At 40.6% G+C, this 23,651-nt stretch overlaps 2 protein-coding genes across 2 annotated transcripts in view; one reads left to right on the forward strand and one right to left on the reverse strand.

Annotated features, from left to right (window-relative positions):
• The window catches only part of TNKS2 (tankyrase 2), a 78,547-nt gene extending 57,524 nt beyond the window's left edge, over nt 1-21,023 (forward strand). Inside the window, exons 28-29 of the transcript XR_009155692.1 lie at nt 14,309-14,428; nt 20,367-21,023. The gene's annotated coding sequence lies outside the window, so the exon portion shown is untranslated. The remainder of the gene's footprint in view (nt 1-14,308; nt 14,429-20,366) is intronic.
• FGFBP3 (fibroblast growth factor binding protein 3) lies at nt 4,400-5,691 on the reverse strand. Its single transcript, XM_058187882.1, has one exon. The coding sequence runs from the start codon at nt 5,627-5,629 to the stop codon at nt 4,844-4,846; it is 786 nt and encodes a 261-aa protein (XP_058043865.1). The 5' UTR covers nt 5,630-5,691; the 3' UTR covers nt 4,400-4,843.
• Nucleotides 21,024-23,651: the final 2,628 nt, after the last annotated feature.

Raw genomic sequence — 23,651 nt, forward strand, 5'->3', positions numbered from 1 at the left:
TATTCTAACGTGTATAATAAACTTGTTTTTGCAAAAGAACCTCCACCACAATGTCTCACCCACGAGAAAACAAGCATTCTAGTTCCTGCTCTAGATAGTTTATTGGCATAGACCATGCCTTCTTCAGCACGACAGCTTCCAATCCTTCCATCCTAAAATGCTTTTCTATTGGGGGGATTAGATTCATTTTTAGGAATAGTGGTTCTCTGCTGAATAAACCACTGGGAGGTGACAGTAAAGGATGAACATGAGGAAGGAAGGACCAAGAGAAAGGACAAAAGAAAAGACCAACCTCCAGCAATCCAGAACAGCAGCTAAGTGGAGGAGGAAAGGAGAAGTATCCTTAAATACCATCTACATGAGAGATCCTTCCATTCCAGTGAATCTATTGCAGTCATATTGTCCAACCAATTGTTTTAAAGCAAGTGTAGAAACTTTCTTCCCATATTTTTCCATAGTTAGAGGTTGCTGCGGAATGATGATCACCAATAAACAAGTGATAGCAACTTTTGTGGCAAGTATTTTGCAGTGGTTCTTCGTTGCTAGCAGCAGTAAAGCAGGACTATTAGCCCTACGCAAAAGCCTATCACACTTTATCCAAACCTTGCCAGACATTGCTGGGAAATTGTGCTGCTTAGTCTTTGCCATTTTGCCATTGAATTCTGCAGCTCTGAATTCTATCAGTCCAGAAGAACTGAGAGCACAAAAGGTGGTTTCAGAGAACCACACGTGGCCTGCAAATGGTTCAGTTATATTATCTTGTCCCACAGCAATTAACATTACTGCAGTAATGGTTGTGTTTACAAAGAAATCAAGATGTTTGGAAGATCACACATATTTCATACTGCCATTGCTACATTTGTGGAGGAAGTGAGTAGCCGTGTTGATTGTTTTAGGTTGTTGCTTTTTAAAAACATCTAGCAAGGGCAAACATATTTCTGCATGTAGAACTGAAGATTTAAAAATAAAAAAGGCTAAGGAGTTATTCATAGCTTTCTAGATACACACTGAACATTTTTCAGCAAAATATGACTTACATAATCAAACATCTAGAAAGCGAGGACAGCCACATATGGTCTCACCTGCAAATGTTTTCATAATAAATAAAGACAAAAATGTGTGATGATGCCTACAATTAGTAGTAGCTAATCATAATGTACTCTATACTTTTAGTGTTGGAACTGTTCTGAGTAAGGCAGTGTCAAAAGTGTTCACAATCTTAATTTCTCACAGTACTTTAACCGGTGGTGAAATTCAGCCGGATCTATCCATATCACGCGATCCGGTAGCGCCAGCGGCAGGAGGCTCTGCCCACCCACCTGGACATCATCATGTCTCATTTTTGACCCTCTGTGCATGCGCAGAAGGCTCATGCACACATGAGGCGTGTGCACACTCACATTTGCGATCCGATAGTGAAGATAAGTGACTTTCACTCCTGACTTGAACCCTTAACAAACCTTAACTGTTGATGAAGGAAGGGCTTGGAGCTTGATCCCTTTGGGAGAATCAGGATGGCAACAGGAATACAGCCATCGCAATGGTGCTTTGTAGGAGTTCAAACTTTATATTTTTTGAAGACACTTCTGCCACGCCAAGGCAAAATTAAATCCAGTAATTATTGGACCTTGTATTTTTTTAAAGCCTGTTTTTAATATTCCTTACTTTTAACGGTTATGTTTCAATATGTCAGAATAATCCTCTTTCTGTTTATACAAATTTGGGTTATAGGACAAAATAAAAGACAAAATTAGATATCACTTTCCAGAAGCAGACAATTTGATTTAATGTAGGGCTGTCAAACTCAAGGCCCGGGGCCCAGATCTGACCCATGGGCTGCTTAGATCTGGCCCACAGGGCCGCCTTGAAAAGAGTGAAGGATTGGCCTGCAGTGCCTCTGCCAGCGAAAACAGATCCCGAGCTTCGTTTTCGCTGGCTGAGGGTTGCAAGAGGCCATCGCAGTCGAAAACAGAGCTTGAGAGCCCATTTTCACTGGCAGAGCACTCGGCCCACCACAAGCACCCCCAACACGAGTGATGTCGAGCTGGCCATGCCCACCCTAGCCACGCCCACCCCAGCCCCCCAAGGTCAAACACAACCCTCCTGCGGCCCCTCAATGAAACTGAGTTTGACACCCCTGGCTTAATGGTTAAGGTGTGATTTAAGACTGGGAGACCCAACTTCACTGGTGACTTTGGGGCAATCTCTCCGTCAGCTGAGCTGCTTCACAGGGTTATTTGTGGTGTGAAAAACAAAATCGGGCAAGAACCATATGTACCATTATGCGTGTTTGGAAGAAAAGCAAACTATAAGCCCAACAACCAACGAAAAGGGGAAGCAAACAGGAACATGAGAAGATAAAATACCACTTAGGATCCAGGCATTAAAAAAAAAAATCTTCCTGAAGAGAAGACCAAGAAGAAATGGAAAAAGTTCTCACAACCTTAAAAAGAACTCCATGGCTTTAGACCAAGGAAATAGTTTCTGCTTGCTGAATGCCTTTCATTTAGAAGAAGTAATGTCTCTCAACATCCAAACTAGCTGTCTCGAGGCCCCTTTTTTGATTTCTCCAATTTTGAGATCTGAGAAACTATAGTGTGGTGCCTGGACCAATCACTTCCCTTCAGTTCCTTGTACACCAGAACAAAAGAGCCAAGGGGTCAAAGGTTGCTGTCTAAACTGGGTCATGTGACCAACTATCTCTGGAGCTTGCAACCATCAAACAGGCTTTCCAAAGCTCCTTCTCTATTCATGTGGAGGTCTGGGTAACCTAGCAACAGCTTCCAACAGCCCTTTACTTTGTTTGTTACCGCCACTGTGGTTTCCTTGTGAAAGCTTCAGATTTTTATATTTGTATTATTATTCGCTTTCCTTTGATGGTCAGCCTGGTACAGCCACCCTAGAGAAGTAACGGTACAGTCTCCATTTCACATCTTCCTAATCCCGCATTACAGACGGTAATTGCTTCATTTCACCAAATTGTTTGCTCAGCATTTTGATGTTCTGCTGGACTGTGCTCCTTTGGGAAATAGAAAGAGCTAAGTGCAAACTTTAGGGGTTCCCCCCACCCCAAACTCTTTCTAAAGCTGCCTAACAAGGCTTTTAATTTATACAGCAATTGGTGGCTCGCTTCACTCATGGAATTTCACGCTTTTTGTGTGTGCATGTGTGTGTGTGAGGGAGTCCATTCCAGATAAAAATCTTTCATTTGGAATCTTCCCTTTATTTCCTCCCCCCTTACTACCTCTTTGTTTCTTATAGGGGGCGGGGGGGCGGGAGAGAAACTCCATAATGAGTATAAAGAAAAATCCAGAGTCAGGCCTTTCAAGAGCATAAGGTCTCCCTCATCTGAAGTGTGCTCTTTTACTTGCAGGGTGAAAGAATAGTGGTCCAGCATTTTTATACAATTTGAAATATTCTATACAGTTTGAATGATTTGCATCCATAGATCGATCAATATTTGCACTGAAAAATAATTCTCAAGAGGCAAATGAGATCAGGTTCTTGGAACATGGGGTTGGATATTTGAAAAGCACCATGATTCAATGTAATGATTACAGGAAAATGGCACAAGTGGAAGGGATTATTTAGAGCCTACATATTTTGGTTAGAGGATGTGTTGACGTTTTATCCAGAGTACCCGTGAAAGACTGTGATAGTTCTTAGTACAAACTGAAATGAAAATTAGAAGAGAATGTAGAAGACCTTGTAATCATGATTTCAAATCCAAGTTCAGTATTTCCACTTCCAAAGCATTAAGGAACAACTAATTTGTCAGAGAACAGGAAAAAAGCATACAGAACTTTTGAAGGCTCTACAAGGTGAGTGGTGTGAAGCCAAGATAGCAATAGCTTCTTTTCTCATCTCATTAATACTGACTAGTAGTCTTCAAGCATTTGACCAAAGCTATTGCATAAACTACCTCAAGCATATGTATATCAGTGCTCAGAGTTGTTGGGAATAGGGTGTCATGCACAGTTGATAAACAAATAAACAAGTAAATAAAATAATTCATTAGGACAGAAAGTTTCAAAATTAATTCAGATAATTTTCACAATCACCTAGAGCTGGAAATGTCAATATAGATACAGACCCAAATCTTGAGCTATCCAGGCGGAGGATATAGGGTAAACTATTCTGATGAAGCCAAGCAAAAAATTTTAGATTTAAATAACAATCCGGGAACACTTCGTATGGCATTCTGCCTCTGTTATAGATAAGTTTATCAAATAAATAAATTTGGTGTCCTTGATAATATTGTCCCAACACGAACACAAAGATTATAATTGCACAATAGCATTGTGATAGCAGGATTGAATAATAGAACTTCATTTATTATTGCCATTAACATAGTTGTTTAACACCCAATAGCAAGTACATTAGCATTTTTATACAGTTGTTAGACATTTCCAAAATATGAAATAAAGCTCCATAAGCGACTGATAATCCTGTAAATTTTTTTACAATTACAGATTAGTATCTCAGTGATTGTAAAGTAAGAAATTATCTGAAGCAGCAAAGGTGTGTACTACAAATGGATCCCCTCTAGTATGGGACGAGGAAGGAGCTGTATTGTATATTAATGCACAAATCCTATGCAAAAGTAACTTCTACACACCCTTAGTGACTTTCTTATCAAGATTAGTAGGCGTGAGTAAATTATGTATCACATAAAGCCCCAGAACTGCACAAAATTACAAATCTTTCATTGTTGCCCCACAATCTTTTCATTTCACCTGACTTTCTTTGTTTCTGCCCTTATATCAAACCATCCCTTCCATAGTTATCACTAATTCTTCTTCTGTACACTTCCATCCCCCCCTCTTCCTCTTACCCTGCAAGTTCAGCCATTCCAGAAATTTACAAAAAAGTTACACAAGGAATGCCATTTCTCTTCACAATAAGCCTCTACCACATCGGCGTTGAGCTCTGTGGGCCGTACAGTGCCTTCCACAACTGCTGTTGTAGGCTGCCTAGGGGTTGGACGAGTTGGGGCTGCTGAAGAGTTGGCGTTTCCTTTTCTCTTCCCCCCTTTCTTTTGCTTCCTCAAGGCACCATTCTTTGCTGGATTGGTGATGATCATATCTTGGTGTGCTTGTGGTGATCTCTGTGAAGCTGGTAGGTTTTTGCCATGGCTTTTCCCCTTGGGACTTCCTTGAGTGACATTTGCAGTGGCCACCGGGACGTCTGTGCTTGGTGTGCTTGGTGTGGTTTGTACAAGGTGCAGTTGAGCTTCAGATGTCTCCATCTTGCTGCTACAAAGCCGGGATTTGAGAGGGCTGGTGTCCTGGCAGGGATGGCGCTTCCGGCGGAGCTTTCCTAAGATCTGCTTCCAGAACTGACGGCCTTTTGCACTGTAGGCTGCACATAACTCTGGCTGGCCCCGGTAGACACACCTCTGTGCCTCTCCTTCTGCTGGCTGACAGGTGAGCTGGAGTTCTGTATCCCTCTCTCTGGAGATGAGTTGCCAGCTGCACAGATGCTTGTCACGGGTGGAGAACTGTCCAGACTGAGCCCAAGGGAAAGAAGGTTTTCCTTTTTCACTGGTATCCCTACCCTTCTTAGAAGGGTTACCATCTAGGCAACTGAGGAAGAGAAGAGTAAGGGGGAATGTTTGGGGCAGCTTCATTTCCTGAAGTCAAGGGAGGTGCTGGCACCCCTCATTCAAGAGCATTAGTGGGAAAAGCTTGGCCAAGGACTCCGTGCGGTCTTTCAGGTCCTATGGAGATAGAAATACAATGAGCCATCTGGAACAGGCACCATCGATAAGGACGAGCAGCGGCAGCTAATTGCAAGCAATGCCTTCTACTTGACCAAGCACATTCTTCCTCCCCAACTTTTCACCAGAGAACAATTCTACTTTCCCTAAAAACAATAAACTGCAACCCCCATCAAATGTGGTTAAGATCTACCCCAGATGGAGATGGTTGCTCTTAACAAAAGCAGATACTTTCTATTGTTATCCAATCAGCCAGCAGAGATGTTGACTGATTGCTTTAGATTCATAAGGACATTCATTGGGGTGTTCCCATTTATATTAGTGGCATTTTAGCTCAGCCCACAGCCAATAAGTCTCTGCATATTTCACCAAGATAAACATTCTTGTTCTTCTTAAAGAGAATAGTCCGCCTCAAGAGAAACACTGCCTTCTATCTACAGCATGAAATTGCTCCTTGCTTTCATCTAATGTAAATGCTCTATATCCCCCCCCTTTTTTTTTGCAAGCCCAAATAGCTTGATTTTATAGCAAAAGTCTTTCTGACACTCCAGTGAAGAAAGAAAAAGTTTCATAATGTTCTTTTTCTCTTGTCTTCTTCACGCAATTATCCTTCCTCGCCAGCTCTTCCTAGTTCCTACCTTTAACAAAGATCCTGCACATTAAACATCTCTTCTGCAGTTCCCAGTTTTTTCTTTCCTGCATTCCCTAACTGCAAACAGACCTCTGAAACCTGGTGTCTTTCTTAAAATGCCAGCAAGCTGGTTGCAGATATGAGCATGAAGTTACTGCAAATACAATGGGGGTGAGGGAAAGAAGTTGCTTTCTTATTAAAGAAGCAACAATTTCAAACCCAACATGGCCCAAATCTCCAGGCACAAGGAAGCCCATCTTGATACTCAATATTTCCCACTTCCCAAGGTCTTGCTGACTCCACTTACCTTTGATTGCAAGTGGAAGACAGCTCTTCAGGAGAAATGCCAGCCTAAGTGCAAGATTAGCCTGTTGGAGGGGCGTTCAGAGCATGTCTGCATTATCAAGAGTCCAGGAGGGGCTAACCACAGCCTATGCCCCTCCTCATGCATGCAAGCAAACACACACACACACACACACACACACACACACACACAAAACCACTTAGAGACAGAGGAAGAGAAGAACCTCAAAAAGCAAACAGAAAGCTGTTTCATTTGATCCTTGAACATTCAGGTGCCTAAACCATATCAGATAGTTTTACAAATATGATCCTCTGCTCACTGGAAAAATGGTTACTGTTTGTCCTGTTTAATTGATTAGAAAAGCATGTATTTGGCACACTCTTTTTCTAAAAGACCTCCTGATTACAATGGAATACGGGTACTGCTTGACTTAAAACCACAATTGAGCCCAACATTTCTGTTGTTAAGTGAGACATTGGTTAAGTCAGTTTTGCCCCCATTTTATGACTTTTCTCAGTTATTAAGTGAATCCCTGCAGTCGATTAGTTAGTTAGACCCGGTTGTTAAGGGAAGCTGGCTTCCCCAATGACTTTGCTTGCCGAAAGGTCGCAAAAGGGGATCCCATCACCTTGGGACACAGCAGTGGTTGTAAGTATGAACCAGTTGCCAAACATTCGAATTTTGATCACAGGAGCATGGGGATGCTACAAAGTTGTAACTGAAAAATGATCATAAGTCACTTTTTTCAGTGCCCTTGTGACTTTGAACAGTCACTAAATGAACTGTTGTAAGTCAAGGACTATCTGTACTGTAGTTTGTCACAGTTGCACTACAGCCTGTTGAAGAGAGAGGGACTGGTGTAGTTACCCCAAATGTTCAGTGGCTGTGCATGGAATCCCCAGTGTCCTCTCTTCAAATTTGTTATTCCGTAGTTTGAACTACCTCTGATGAAAAGTAAAGACCATTGCTGCCATATAAAAAGTCTTCAATATGTAGGTGGCTCTGAAGAGGGTAGCAAGTTTCTTTTTATTCAAACATTTACTTTAAAGGTCACTTAGTATCTCTAATGTAGGATCTACAGTCAGCTGTATATCTCTTTGCATTTCAAAGCGTTTTATCTTTTCCTCACATACAAATATTGCACATACAGAAAGGGAGAGACTTTTGGTCAGTGTGTTTTGAGGGTCACAATATCTAATAAAACTAATTACTTTTTCAAAGATGCAAAAAAAAAATCTGTATTTATCAGTTGGCACAAGCTTTCAAAGCTCTGAGCTTCAGTACTGATCCTGATAGGAGTTTTTATTGGTACATATATTTATTTCCAGAATCTCTAGGGCTGCTTGTTTCGATCCAATTGACTCTTGAGTTGCAGAAGACATTCTGAGCTTGACTAAGCATCAATCTAGATCCTACCTGGTATGGACCACTATGATTGCTGCTGTTTCCCCCCACCTAGGAAATAAGGGGACCAATTTTTATAGCAATTTTTAACTTCAGCTTTGCAAATTCCCTCTTGGTTTTCTTCTTCTGCCTGGTAGCTTTTGATCTTTATTATCAGGTCACTTTGCAAACAAAAATCAGAATCCCGTTCTGATCTTAATCTTTCTTCAAGCGTGGAGGTTTAATTTCTGTTGTTTGAAATGAAGGAGTTTTGAGTTATCCATCCACGAATCAGTGCTGAGGTTTTCACCATTTTTCATTTCTGTTCCTTTCATGATCACATGAGCAAAATAAGCACATGCTTAGGGCACCAAAGGAAAAGGGGGCACTCATTCAGTGCTAGATTCAGCTTTAATTCACAGTACTTATTTACTCTTAATAGTAACACCTTTCTATCCTGTTCTATCCTTAAAAATATAGTTTACAGAAAACAAATGTTTAAACTAAAAGTCTGTAGAGATTCTTAGTCATCCAGGTCACAGTTGTCCCAAAAGTGCTTTTTCAGAAGGCAGCTGGACTTTCTTGTTTTTTCTTTGTAAACATTTTGTTTCTCATCCAAGAAGCTTCTAAATGACCAGTTGTCTGCAAGGGATATAAATCCTTCCATTCCCCACTATCCTGTCAGAGCTGAAGAAGCTTCTTGGATGAGAAGCGAAATGTCTTCAAAGAAAAAACAAGAAACTTTCTTCTTCTTCTTCTTCTTCTTCTTCTTCTTCTTCTTCTTCTTCTTCTTCTTCTTCTTCTTCTTCTTCTTCTTCTTCTTCTTCTTCTTCTTCTTCTTCTTCTTCTTCTTCTTCTTCTTCTTCTTCCTCCTCCTCCTCCTCCTCCTCCTCCTCTTACCATGTTATGTGCATGCACCTATCTTAAAGGAAACATACAATAGTTCATGTCCCCCTCTTAGTTTTTTACATGTATGTCTCAGATTATCTATACTGAATCTAAAACCAAAGCTTTTGTGAAAGATGAATACAATAAGACACAGCTCTTCACTGCTGGTCTGTATCACTTTAACAACAGCATGGAGTAAAAGGTCATTTTGCTGATATGTTATTTCAGCTGCTTTTGAATTTTGCAAAACCCATAACATTTATAAAGTCTTGCACATGCTGTTCTTTTTTCTCTTCATTACTTGATTACTTAATTTCACCTTATTCTTTGTTATTATTGTTCTTTGACCCAGGAGACATACAGAACAAAGGCAGTTTTTTAAAATATGGGATTTTTATGTCTCCAAGCTGTTTTTTCATGCCTTCTTTCCCGAAGATGGGCAATCTTACATTATTTTTGATGTTATGTAGCAGGGTCAGAGCAAATATATTCTCTGCATGACTGAATTTATGTCTCCAAGTACTTTCACCAATTTCATTTTGCTCCAGACAAAGCATACAAGGAATAGGACATAATGGCAAAGGTTAACAGGCTGTGTAGGCCACAGGAAGATAAAATATCTAAAATACTTCTTAATATTTCATAGCAGCCTTGATAATGCTCTATTCCAGGGGTGTCAAACTGGATTTCCTTCGAGGGCTGGATCAGCATTGTAGTTCTTCTCTGTGAGCCGGCAGGGGTGGGTAGGAGATATGGGACAGAGGCCTCCTGCAGCCACAATGGGGTGCATTGGCTTCCAGAGGCACCACAGGCCGGTTCTTTGCTATTTCCAGGCTGGTCCCGCTGGCCAGATTTAAGCACCCCATGGGCCGGATCCAGCCCGTGAGCCTTGAGTTTCACACCCCTGCTCTATTCTAGCACAGGTGCATACATATATCCGTGTGTGTGTGTGTGTGTGTGTGTGTATCAATGGGTTGCTCCTGGTTCTGTCCGGTTGTTTAGAACCGGTAGTAAAAGTGGTGGGAGGCTCCGCCCACCCGCCCGGAGGTCATAATTGATGAACAAGAGCTGAAGAGCGTGCACTCCCATTGCAAACCAGTAGTAAAGGTAATTAGAACCCACCCCATATATGTGTGTGTGTGTGTGTGTGTGTGTAGGTCTTGGCATTTTCAGGTCTTTTCCCGTGTAAGGTTGAGAGTATCTTGGCGACATTTCGATGAGGTCTCACTCATCATCTTCAGGCTGGTGTCTTCGGCTTTGTGCTTCTTGAGCAAAGAGTGATCCGAGCTGCTGTCTCTCTATAAATACTGGTGGGGAGGTGAGGAGTGTTGCTGTGAGCAGGTTGGTTGGCTGTGTGGTTGTATCTTTTTTTGGGGGGGAGGGGGGGAATTTTTATTTTCCATAATAATTCCCACAATTTGTGTGTGGTTGCATCTTGATTGGTAGATGGAGTGGGTGTTTGCAGATTGGTCTGCTATTTCGTAGCATCCTGTGTGGGTGTGGTCCTAGTCTTTTTTTCCTGAGCTTTGGTGTTGTGGCCTCTGGAGTTCTGTGATGTGATGTGTTGAGCGGTTTGGCTCCGAGTCCGAGGTCTTGTCATGTATTCCTGGTGTGTGTCAGCTTGCTTTGTGTGTGGATCAGAGAGGGGGTGCAGCAGCCAGTGGTGCCAGCATGGTCTGGCTTCTGGATGGTGGTTGTGTTTCGTCTGTGGGATGGGTTTGGGTTTGAATCTGGTGAGGATGATTGGTGGTGGCATTGTGTGTTATCCTGGGTCCGGTGTCAATTTTCGTGGCTGGGACTCATTTGTTTACTAAGGCTAGTTTCCAGATGTCTGGTAGGCAGGAGGTGTCGTCCCGTTTGTTCATGTTGTGTGGGTGTTTCTCTAATTCGATGGCTTCCATAATTATTTTCTTGTTATAGTGTTCAGTTTTGGAGATTAATTTGGTTCCTTCAAAATCAATTTCATGTCCTGTGGTTTTAAGGTGCTGGAAAAGGGAGGAGGTTTTTTCTTCTTTTCTGACTGTGTTCTTGTGTTCTGCGATGCGTGCATTTATTCTCCTATTAGTTTGTCCAATATATGTGGCTGGGCAGATTTTGCATGGTATTTCATAGATTCCTTGGTTTTCTAGATGGATCTTGTCTTTGGAGTTTCTTAAGATATTGGCTATTTTTTGGTCTGTGCAGAAGACTGTCTTGATTTTGTGTTTGTGGAGAATTTTGCTGATTTTATCTGTGGTGCCTTTGATGTATGGGAGGAGGGCGATGCCGTTGTTTTGTTCTGTGTCTTGGTTCTTGGCCAGTGTCTCCCTTTGGATTAGGTTGGTAATTGTGTACCTGAAAACTGAATTACACACTCTCACAAACGTATTCATCTCCAATGGATTCCAAAGAAACACAATTACCAACCTAATCCAAAGGGAGACACCCTCCAAGAACCAAGACATAGAACAAAACAACGGCATCGCCCTCCTCCCATACATGTCAGTGATGTTGAGTTGGCCATGCCCACATGGTCACATGACCACCGAGCCATGCTTACCCAGATGGTCATTAGGGCAGGGAACCGGTTGTTAAATTATTTGAATTCCACCACTGCATATATACATACACATACATATATACATACATGTATAAGTAATTTCTCTGTATTTTGGATTTCTTATAATTAGAAATATGATACAAATGCAATATTTATCTCATTGCACAATCAAGACAAAGCTAAATTTATATTTATGGGGTTCTCATCAACAGCATTCTGAGCCACAAAAGACTATTGGTTATTTTGGACTAAGAAAATACTGCATTGTTTAATCTACCTTGCTGAGTTATGAGGATAAATTGAAGAAGGGAGTTCTGTATCGACCATTGATTGGAGTTATAGCTTAGCTTTTTTTTTTTTTATTTGCATTTATATCCCGCCTTTCTCCGAAGACTCAGGGCGGCTTACACTATGTCAAGCAATAGTCTTCATCCATTTGTATATTATATACAAAGTCAACTTATTGCCCCCAACAATCTGGGTCCTCATTTTACCTACCTCATAAAGGATGGAAGGCTGAGTCAACCTTGGGCCTGGTGGGACTTGAACCTGCAGTAATTGCAAGCAGCTGCTGTTAATAACAGACTGCATTAGTCTGTTGAGCCACCAGAGGCCCCTGAGCTTGAAAAATCCCAGCAGTTTGAATGGAAGCATCAAGCTGGACCAGTCAGCTGCACATATGATGGCTTGTACATGGCATGAACATGACAACCCTCCACAAGAAGAAAGAAACTTCTGAACTTGAGTTTCCAGGTCAAAATAGAAGACTGCTCTGATATTGCTTCTTGAAGAGAAATATACTTTAGTGAGATAATTTGCTTTCCAAGCTCCTTTGAATGAAATACTGCACAGCAATATTATGTGTCAAGCAAATCTGAATTTTTCCATAAGATTTAGATAGTTATTCTCCTACCCTGTGGAACGAGCTTCCCCTCGGGCTCCGACAACTACCTGACCTTAGGACCTTTCACCGCGAACTTAAAACCTATTTATTTCATATGGCTGGACTAGCTTGATTTTTACTTTTAAATTTTAATTTAATTGAATTTGATGGGTTTTTAAAGTTTTGTAATTTTATGGGGGTGTATGTTATTTTAATATTTGGGCAAATTTAAATCAGTTTCTTAAGGGATGTTTTAACTATTGTGTATATCTGTATTTTATCTGCCTGTTCACCGCCCTGAGTCCTTCGGGAGAAGGGTGGTATACAAATTAAAATATTCATATTCATATTCATATATTCATATTCTGTTTTCTTTATTTTCTCCATTCTCCTGGAAGAAATAGAAACATAGGATAGAAACAGCATAGGATTAGCCTGTTTTTATAAAAGATCCGTGATCTGTTGCTGTACTGCTGGGCTACCTGAGCTGGGCTGCCATAATATGTCAATCACTCAATAAGAAAAGTCAAAAAATGTTATGTATCGAGTTTTGCAACTGAGATGCAACAGACCAAAATCTATGAGAGGAAGCTACTTCAGTCTGGACAAGTATTCTCAATGCTATAGGATTGTTTTATTATTTATTTATACCCAGCCTTCATAATTTTTACAAATAATTCAAGGTGGAAAACATATCCAACACATCATCCTCCTATTTTCCCCACAACAACCCTGTGAGGTGAGCATGGCTGAGAGAGAATGACTGGCCCAAAGTCACCCAGTTGGCTTTCATGATTAAAGCGGAACTTTTTTTTTAAAATTTGCATTTATATCCCACCCTTCTCCGAAGACTCAGGGCGGCTTACACTATGTTAAGCAATAGTCTTCATCCATTTGTATTATATACAAAGTCAACTTATTGCCCCCAACAATCTGGGTCCTCATTTTACCTACCTTATAAAGGATGGAAGGCTGAGTCAACCTTGGGCCTGGTGGGACTTGAACTTGCAGAAATTGCAAGCAGCTGTGTTAATAACAGACTGTCTTAGTCTGTTGAGCCACCAGAGGCCCAGTAGAAACTTGTATTCAGTTTCCTCCATTTTATCTGGCTGTTGAGAAGAAAACTTCTCAAACCAAACATTCTCACTGACTGCTCATCAAGATCCATTAATGTTTGACTGGGTTATTGTTAATATAAAAACCTACCCATCTATGTTAACAGGGGTTTACCATTTTGGCCAGATAATTTGTTGTTTTCAAAATGGTTGTGCAAAAGAGTTAACTTTCTGATTCATTCCCTGAAAAATCTTGATAAGTGTCTTCTCCCATCTGGTGCTTTCAGTATCTTTTGAACCATATGTCCCACCATCTTCAGGATAATCAATCTTGTGATATAACTGAAAAATAGAACATGCAAATGTGAAAGTCCTACTTTCATTTATTTTGATTCTATATTTTTAAAACTGTTTCAGGTAAGTTCCGAAGCAGAAAATATTTCCAAATCACTTGAATGAGCAATTTGTATTCTCATGTTGCTTTTTTTTTTTTCTCGTCATGAAAATTCAGATATAATTCTAAACTTTATTGACAGTGGATTGTTGTTGTTAATTGCGAAGTCGTGTCCGACCCATCCCGACCCCATGGACAACGTTCCTCCAGGCCTTCCTATCCTCTACCATCCTCTGGAGTCCATTTAAGCTCATGCCGACTACTTCAGTGACGCCACCTCATTCTCTGTCGTCCCTTTCTTCTTTTGCCCTCAATCGTTCCCAGCATTAGGCTCTTCTCCAGTGAGTCCTTCCTTCTCATCAGGTGGCCAAAGTATTTCAGTTTCATCTTCAGGATCTGGCCTTCTAAAGAGCAGTCGGGGTTGATCTCCTCTAGGACTGACAGTGGATAGCAGTAGAAATATTGCATTTAGAAAGAAAGACTAATCCCTAATCTCTTTCCCTGTGTCTTAGGCCATGCACATAAGAAAAGTAAGAACAGAGTTGTCTGACTGGCAGGTGGGCTTTACTGGTGTAACTCTGATATTATGGAACTGCTCTTCGAAGGATGTTCATCAACGTTTCCAAGTCCAGGTACTGAACCACTACTCCCATAATCCCTTTGGGTTAGGTAAGGTGGAAATTATTTATTTGAGGCCTGACTTAGTCTAGAACTGTGATCTTAAAAAAATGATGATGATGACAACGACCTCAGTTGCTTTTGAAAGGAAATGTAAACAGTAGCTTTTCAATAAAGGCTATCATAGAATTATACTTTCCTTGACCTACTCAGTCTTTACCCAAAGAAGAAGTCTCTGACCTTATACAGTTTGCTAATATTCAGAGTTCTGCTACACAGGAATGTATGTTCTCTAGCAGCATTAAACTGGTAGAATCTCTCTCATCCCACTGTGAATAATTTTAGCAGGCTGTTCGGAATTTAATTATTTTCCTTACATTTCATCAGCTGCATTAATTGATTCTTGCTATTTTGCACAATTGATTATTATTTAATTAATTAATTAATTAATTTCTATAACTGCCCATCTCAACAAGGATATTCTGGGTGACATACCGCATGCCTTTTACCCTTACTATTTTATTGTTTTTCTTCAAATATTTCATGTATTTCTTATAATTGTTGTTATAAGCGACAATCTAATTTCAAGGTGATCTTGTTTAATTCATGTTTTGGGGATGATCTATAGCAGGGGTGTCAAACTCACGTCCTAACAGCATCGTCACATGATGTATCAGGACTTTTCCCCCTTTTGCTAAACTGGGCATAGGCCAGGAGTTTGACAGCCCTGATTTATAGTCGACAGCAGAAAGATACAGCAGAAGAAAGGTATAAATGGCAAAAAGGTATAAATCTCCATGAATGAGGATGATTCATGCTACAACTGAATAAACAGATGACTATTTACAAATGATTTAATAAATATTAAGAAAGTAAGTACATTTATTTTCTATTTCATACAGTGAAGGCACTAATTATTTTGGAATCTGAAAGAACTTACTGGAGGACAGCTATATTTTTACAGCTCAAAAGAGACACCTAGTGGTATTTGAAATTCTCTCTCTCTCTCTCTCTCTCTCTCTCTCTCTCACACACACACACACACACACACACACACACACACACACACACACACAGACCAAGTTTTCAAATTCAGCAATGTTATGGTCTGTGACTGGAGAATTCTGGGAGTTGCTTCAGAAACACTGCTCTAACCTATGCATTCAAGGAATGTGGCAAAGTTGAATAACTTCACACTTGATGATCTGTGAAATCATTACATAATTTTGAGTAAATGTTTAGAAATTTAGTGTCATAAAATAATGCAACATAATGTTCAGTGTCGTTCCCAATTTACCCCATTTTTACTCTTTAACGTCAAGTGAAGTGGTGCTACAGACAAGGAAGTCTCTGTTGTTCTTACTATGGCAGGTGGACATATTATAGTCCAGCAACATGGATATTGCTATCATAACATTTTACTGGTGGAAAATATTTACTGTATGACTAACCATGGGAACAGTAAGCTGTGGGAGAAAACATTCTTCAGATTTAGTTCTTCAACTTTTCTCCTAAACTTAGCATTACTCTTCCCTCCTTCCTTCCTTCCTTCCTTCCTTCCTTCCTCCCTCCCTCCCTCCCTCCCTTCCTTCTTTTCTCCCTTCTTTCCTTTCTTTCCATTTCAGAAAACACCAAATAGTACCATGGGAGGAGTTGGGCAAGAGATGTGTTTAGAGGGAAATAATAATAAACATAACAATAAAAATACAAACACCATTATGGGATGGAGTGAATCCTGTAGTGATTCAGAGATACTGAGAAGTATTCTGGTAGAAACCTTGTGCTGGAAGGATTGTCCATTCAAGAAAACTTCAACTGAGGAACTAGAGTAAGTCCCAAAGGTGCTTTTTCAAGAGGCAACTGGGCTTTCTTGTTTTTTCTTTGAAGACGTTTTGCTTCTCATCCAAGAAGCTTCTTCAGCTCTGACAGAATAGTGGGGAATGGAAGAATTTATACTCCTTGCAGATAGCTGGTCATCTGCATCCTTTTAGAGAATCCTTGAGGCCACTTGGAAGTGCCTCCAAAGTGCCTCAATGACTCTCTAAAAGGATGCAAATGACCAGCTGTCTGCAAGGAGTATAAACAAAAAAGTCCAGTTGCCTTCTGAAAAAGCATATTTGGAACAACCATGACCTGGATGACTGAGAATCTCCATAGACTTTTAACCAGAGTAAGTGCATCCTACAACCCATTTGTAATGGTGAAGACTAGTAAACAATTTCCCCTCCCAGATCAATGTCATCCAAGTCAATCACAAGGGGCCACAACGAATGTTTTCAGTTCCCTGGCATCATGTGACAAGCTAGTATTGGGTTTGAATTCCTGCTGCTAGACAACCAGGCCAAAGAAATTGTCTGCAACATTTCAGTTATTACAAATCTACTGTGTGCTGATTTATGGAAGAAAGTATTATTTTCTCAATGGAACAATAAAGTTTGTGCAAAAAATTACATGGCGAATAACAACAATATCCTACTAACTAAAAAAAAATGATTCTTTAAAAACTCAAACAAAAGAAAAATATTTTAATGAATCAGGATCATTAATAAAGTTAATTTGAAAAATGCTTGGCATTTTCTTGGAATAAATAAATAGGGGTATCAAACTCAAGGCCTGTGGGCTGGATCTGGCCCACGGGGTGCTTAGATCTGGTCCATGGTGCTGCCCTGGAAACGATGAAGGTCCAGCCCATGGTGCCTGTGCCAGCAAAAATGGATGGGGCTCCGTTTTTGCTGGCAGAGGGTTGCAGGAGGCCGTTACGGCTGAAAACAGAGCTCCCGAGGGGTACGCGGCCTTTCTGAATTCTTTTTTCACTGGCAGAATGCTGCAAGAGGCTGTCATGGCCAAAAACGGAGCTCATGGCTCCGTTTTTGCTGGCAGAATGCTGCAGGAGGCCATTGTGGCCAAAAACAGACCTTGCGAGGGCTGCGTGTGCCCCCCCCCCCGACTCCATTTTTACTGGCAGAGGGCTGCAGGATACACTCAGGCAACTCAGCTGGGATCGCCAGAACCCTTTAGAAGCATTTTTTCTATAGCCTCTTTGGCCGAAGAGGTTATAGAAAAAATGCTTTTAAATGTAAAAAAAAAAAAAGTTGGCCATACCCACCCAGTCACATTACTCCCACCCGCACCAATCCACGCCCACAGAACCGGTAGTAACAAATTTTACATTTTACCCCAGGTCAAACACAATCCTAATGTGGTCCTCAATGAAATTGAGTTGTACACCCCTGTATTAGAAGGTCTTGAAAATGCCAAAATGTCATTGAAAAGAGCCATATGGTAATTGGGAAAGACATGGAAGAAAAATACAGCAAAGCTCCTTGCCAGGAGCTCCTTGCCATCATTACTATTTGACAGTGGTCACCTGGATTTTTGTAATCTAGATAAAGTAGCCCTAAGAAGGAGCCTCTAAGCATTTCAACCTAGGAGCCAGAGTAGGTAACAGAGCCCACCCTGTAGCTGTGGAGAGATTCGGTCACCACCGGCCACATCTAGCTAGGATTTAAAATGCATCTTTTAAAACAAACCTTGTAAAAGCCATCTGAGTAGCATCCATCAATGGCTGGGAGGAAGATTTGGATATTTTAAAATGATCCTCACAAAAGTTCAAAGCTGCTTTTTATATCATCCGCTCATAAATGCATTAAAACAACAGCAGCCGAAAAAGTGTTAACTTAAGAAAAGAAGCCATTTTCAGTCTGAATACATCATTATTACCCAGTGCATTTATTGAATTTTCTCAGACAATTGAAACTCTGAATTGGATAATTTCTTAAGAGACCATAATGGCTATTAAATGCAGTATTATTTATTGTCTTTCAAAGCAAGTCTCCATCGAAATGAATGCTCCTCCCTCTCTCTCTCTCTCTCCCTCTCTTTCTCTCTCCCTCCCTCCTTCCTTCTTTCCCTCTTTCCCTCTTCTGCTCCCACTCCTCACTCTTTTTTTCATTCTTCTGGTTCTTTCAATATATGCAGTAACTTATTTTTGCTTTGCCTTCTAACTATATATTTTTTTCTTTTTCTTTTTTTATGCCTTCAAGTCAATGTTAATTCTTGCTGACTGTCTGAAGAAGTCCTTGCAGTTGCTTGTCAAGATTTCTGAAGTAGTTTGCTATTCCCTCCTTCCTAGGGCTGAGAAAGAGGGACAGTCCCAAAGTTACCCATCTGGTTTAGTGACTAAGATGGGACTAGAACTCACTGCTCTCTAGCCTAATGCCTTAATCTCTATATCAGACTGGCTCCATTTCTTGTTTCACCCTTTGTTTTTAGCTGATTGTATGGAAACTGCATTGTATATATCTTTGATGATCTGACCTTCCGTAAATAAATTTGGAAAAATGTTGGAAAATTGGATAGGGGGCATATTCCTTGTCTGCTGCAGGAACTACAAAGCGCATCTGCTGAAAACATCCAAGGGAGATCCTTGGCTTAAACCAAGCTTGGCCTCCCAGGTAAGGCAACGTTCTGGTCTCCAGGGATCCCAGCTACTTGGCTAAGAACAAGGACCTGCAGTTCCACCTTATCTGACTGAGGAAAGCAGCCAAGAATAAGGGTTTCATCAAAGAAGAAAAGAGAGCCATTGCCTTCTTCAGAGTTTCATCCATAGTGTTCATGGATTTTTCCTTGGAACTAATGAATGCAGTTAACCCAGCATCTGCCTTTGGACATCGGTGTCGTCCAGAAGTGCCATGAACAGAGTCAGGGTTCTCAACATGGTACCAACATCTCCTTCCTGACTAGTACTTCAGTGATGAGCACTGGAAAAGTCCATTGAATTAGGATAGCTTGAGTGGTAAAAGGGAATGGGAAAACAGAATCCATATTGCTGTATTCACCATGAGAACTCAACTTCTCAATGTCGGCTGGCGGCCCCCAGGGGAAGGGCCTTCTCTGTTGGAGCACCTACCCTCTGGAACGAACTTCCCCCCGGTTTGCGCCAACTATCTGACCTTCGGACCTTTCGCCGGGAATGAAAAACTTATTTATTTATCCAAGCGGGACTGGCTTGATTTTTAAATTTTTCAAATTTTTAATTTTTAGTAATTTTATATGGGGTATTTTAGGTTGGGTCAATTTGACGGTTTTAATTTGGCCATTATTGAATATGTATTTTAATTGATATTTTAATTTTGTATATTTAACTGTTTTAACCTTGGCTGTACACCGCCCTGAGTCCTTCGGGAGAAGGGCGGTATAAAAATTTAAATAAATAAAAATAAATAAAATAAATAAACTTGAGAGACTCTTCACTTTTGTACCTATACAGGTGATCTTCAACCTATAAGAGTTCACTTAGTGACCACTCAAAGTTACAACAGCACTGAAAAAAAGTGACTTATGACCATTTTTTTCACACTTATGTATGCAGCATCCCCATCGTGGCATGATTTACATTTGGATGCTCGACGACTGACTCACATTTATGATGGTTGCAGTGTCCTGGGGTCATGTGATCCCCTTTTGCGACCTTATGACAAGCAAAGTCAATGGGGAACCCGGACTCACTTAACAACTGCGTTATTAATTTAAGAACTGCAGTGATTCACTTAACAAATGTAGCAAGAAAAGTCATAAAATGTGGCAAGACTCACTGAACAAACTTCTAACTTAGCAACATAAATTTTGGCATCAATTCTGGTCATAAGATGAGGACTACCTGTACTTTGGTTACATTTTTCCCAGCTACTGCAAGAACATTTATGCTAATTTTCACTGAGTTTGCATCACTATGAAAATGTTTTATTTTAATATTTTGGGAGCTTCCCGGAGACTACTATTATGGATGGCCTTTATAAAGATTGTAATGTATTATAGAAATTCCAGCCAGGTAAGGAAACCTTTGGTACCATGCCATGAGTTCCTATACCTTACTACTTTTCAAATGTTTGAAAAGACAATAAAGTAATGTCAATTGCAGAACTAATGTAGTTTTTTTTAATTTTGCTCTAGAGCAGACCTCTGCATTTTACAGTCTCTGACCGTTTGGCTGCTCCTGTCCGGGCGATATGGATTGTTTTCAGTTTTCAGCTGTTGGAAGAAATATCCATCTGATTCAGTTCCAAGCGGGGAGAAAGACACTGGAAACATGGACGCTGATTGGAAAGATGGTTTAATGAAGCAGAACCATCAACCACATGGTCCTGGTGCAGCTGACCACATGGAGTTGAGAGAGGGTGACTTTTATCCATCTCTTGGGCTTTGAACTTGAGCTTCCTGTTCCTGTGCAAGAAAATGTATTCCATTGGCTGCTGTCAGACTCCCATGGGGCCATGTGGGATCATATTTGTCTGAGATAAGTTTGGTTGAACCTTGGGCTGCTGCAATATCCTTAGACTTTGCAATGCAGTGAGCCCTGTTGCTAGATAATCCTATAATGTCCTGGAGGGTCATGTCTTAATCCCATCACCCTGGAGCTGAAGGTCTTTTGTCTTGTAGATAGTCTGGCCCAGTCCTGCTGGGGCTATTAACAAAGATGGGGGCTGCTTTCCAAGAGCATGTTTCTCCTTTAGAAAAATACAATATTTGCCTTTTTAATATTTTTCAAAATATTTCATTTTTCTAGGAGGGATGGGCAGTTCACCACTGATTTCACCAGTGATGAAATCCAATTTTGTTTTACTACCAGTTCTGTGGCCATGGCATGGTGGGCGTGGCGTGGTGGGCAGGGAAGGGGAAGAATACTGCAAAATCCCCATTCCCTCCCCACTCCAGGGGAAGGATACTGCAAAATCTCCATTCCCACCCCACTCTGGGACCAGCCAGAGGTGGCATTTGCCAGTTCTCCAAACTGCTCAACATTTCCGCTACCGGTTCTCCAAAACCTGTCAGAACCTGCTGGATTTCACCCCTGGCACTAACTTTCTACAAGGTGATTGTTATTGGTTTTGTTTTTTTCAGTTTATGTATGTACATGCCTATGCACCTTCAGAGTCCTATTGGTTCAGCCCTCCACAACAGTCCCAATTTCCCATGTGACCCTTCAAGAAAAATTGTCTACTCCTGTTCTAGGGACACAGTAGAAAATGGCTTCAAGATCTAATAAATAGTAGGATGTTCCCTTTTTGTCCTTTGCCACTAACTTCCAATAGAGGAAAAGCATTTTTTTCCCTGCAAAATATATTTCTTAAGCTTCAGAAACCTTCACGTTTCTTGATTACTGTGCTAGCTGGAGCTATGAGGTATTGAGTTTTGACAATGTTTGAAGGATCCACGGCTTCTCTAGCTCTTACATATGCGGAGATATATCAGGAGAAGGGAGAAGAGGCAAGGATAGAGATGAATGTGGAGGCAGAAGTCTGTTCACGCCCTGTTTTCTCCTTCCTCCCACAGACTCCAGAAGCTGTAAAGAACTAAAAATGAAGCAAGCTTGTTGATGAGGTCAGATAATATACAGGATGGGCAAATAAATGTAGACGAACACTATTGCAAAAATAAAAAAATAAAAATGAATTGAGCACCAGCATGTTTATTAGATGATTGCTTGAAAGCAGTTTTACCAAATGTTGTTGATCCCAAATGTGTGGGTTGCACTCCCTGTAATTTAACTAAGAACAGTTGCAGGAATTGGGTATGTCTAGTTTAATGAAAAGAAGGACTAGGGGTGACATGACAGCAGTGTTCCAATATTTAAGGGGCTGCTACAAAGAAGAGGGGGGGCGTGCGTGTCAACCTATTTTCCAAAGTAACAGAGGCAAGGCAAAAAACAATGGATGGAAACTAATCAAGGAGAAAAATAACCTAGAACTAAGAAGAATTTTTCTTGACAGTTAGAACAATTAATCAGTGGAATGACTTTCCTCCAGAAATTGTGGGTGCTTCAACCTTGGAAGTTTCTAAGAAGAAATTGGACAACCCCATGGAACAGGGTTTCCTACTTGAGCAGGGGGTTAAACTAGAAGACCTCCAAGGTCCCTCCCAACTCTATTATTCTGTTATCCTATTAACTAGATTGGTCAATTTCTGAGAGAGAATTGCATAGATTGCTATCAAGCCTCTTTAGAATGTACCAGGTTGGGCGATATTATTGGAAGGTATCCATGGAAAACATGTTCCTTGGAGTCTTGGCAGAAAATAGATGATGTTTTAAAAAGGGAGAAATTGAAAAACTGTACCCAATAGCTTTAGCAGATGAACTGCTATACTTCCATCTTGTGAGGAATTGCTTTCTTTGGGGAAGAATATCAGCATATTACATGTATTGGGGTTTTTTTATGAATGGGTCAGCTCCAGTTTCCACTTTTTGTAGAGGCCATATGAAACAGCCTTGAAGGACAGGCAGAAGAACTGCTACCAAGGCAACGGTGAGATAAGCAGGGCTTATTTTGCTTGGCCAGCAAAATAACTTCAGAGAACATCTTCAGTGAGCCCCTCCTTAGTTCACTGAAGATAACAGGGGGGTGGGGGAGAAGCACATTCAGGCTCGCAAAAAGCATGTTCAGACTTACCATAGTGGTTAGAATAAAAGTAGCCCTGGTGTACATAGCATTGGTTTCTTAGTCTGGTTTACTTTCTTGGGTGATATTTTCACTTGGGGCCAGTCATCAATATCAGTGTATTTGAGTCCATCTTTCCATTATTTAACCATCTCCATTTCATCTTTTTCTCATTCAATATAATTCTTTTAAAATAGTGGAATATAATTTTTCATCATTCACCAGCAAACCCAGGCATTTGGTACCCATGGCTTCACGTCTCCATTCTAAATAGTTGCTTTATAAAAGTAAATATGTTTATTAGGCACTAATACTCTATTTCCCCGAAAATAAGACCCAAGCGGAAAATAAGCCCTAGCATGATTTTTCAGGATGCCCGTAATATAAACCCTACCCCCAAAATAAGCTTCAGTTAAGATCGTCAACCAGACGGAGACGTTTAATACTGTATTTCCCCCAAAATAAGACCTAACTGAAAAATAAACCATACCATTTCCTTTGGAGCAAAAATTAATATAAGACCCGGTCTTATTTTGGGGAAAACATGGTAGCTGTCAAGCTTTCTGGGCCAGGACTTACTAGTAAATCTCAGTCCACTTACTCAAAAAGAAAAAAAATCAAATTTGGCTGCAAAGTTAAAATAAAGTTGAGGTTTTTCCAGAAATAACAAGTTGCAAATATAGTAGAATCTTTATTGCAAACTAAAATAAAGCCACATTATCACAGAACAGTTGATTGCCTTCTATTGGCATGATAGAGTAGATCTATTGGTAAGATAGAGTTTCTTCTTATACCCATGGCA

This window comes from Ahaetulla prasina, chromosome 6 (genome assembly GCF_028640845.1).
Source record: "Ahaetulla prasina isolate Xishuangbanna chromosome 6, ASM2864084v1, whole genome shotgun sequence".
Lineage (NCBI taxonomy): Eukaryota > Metazoa > Chordata > Lepidosauria > Squamata > Colubridae > Ahaetulla > Ahaetulla prasina.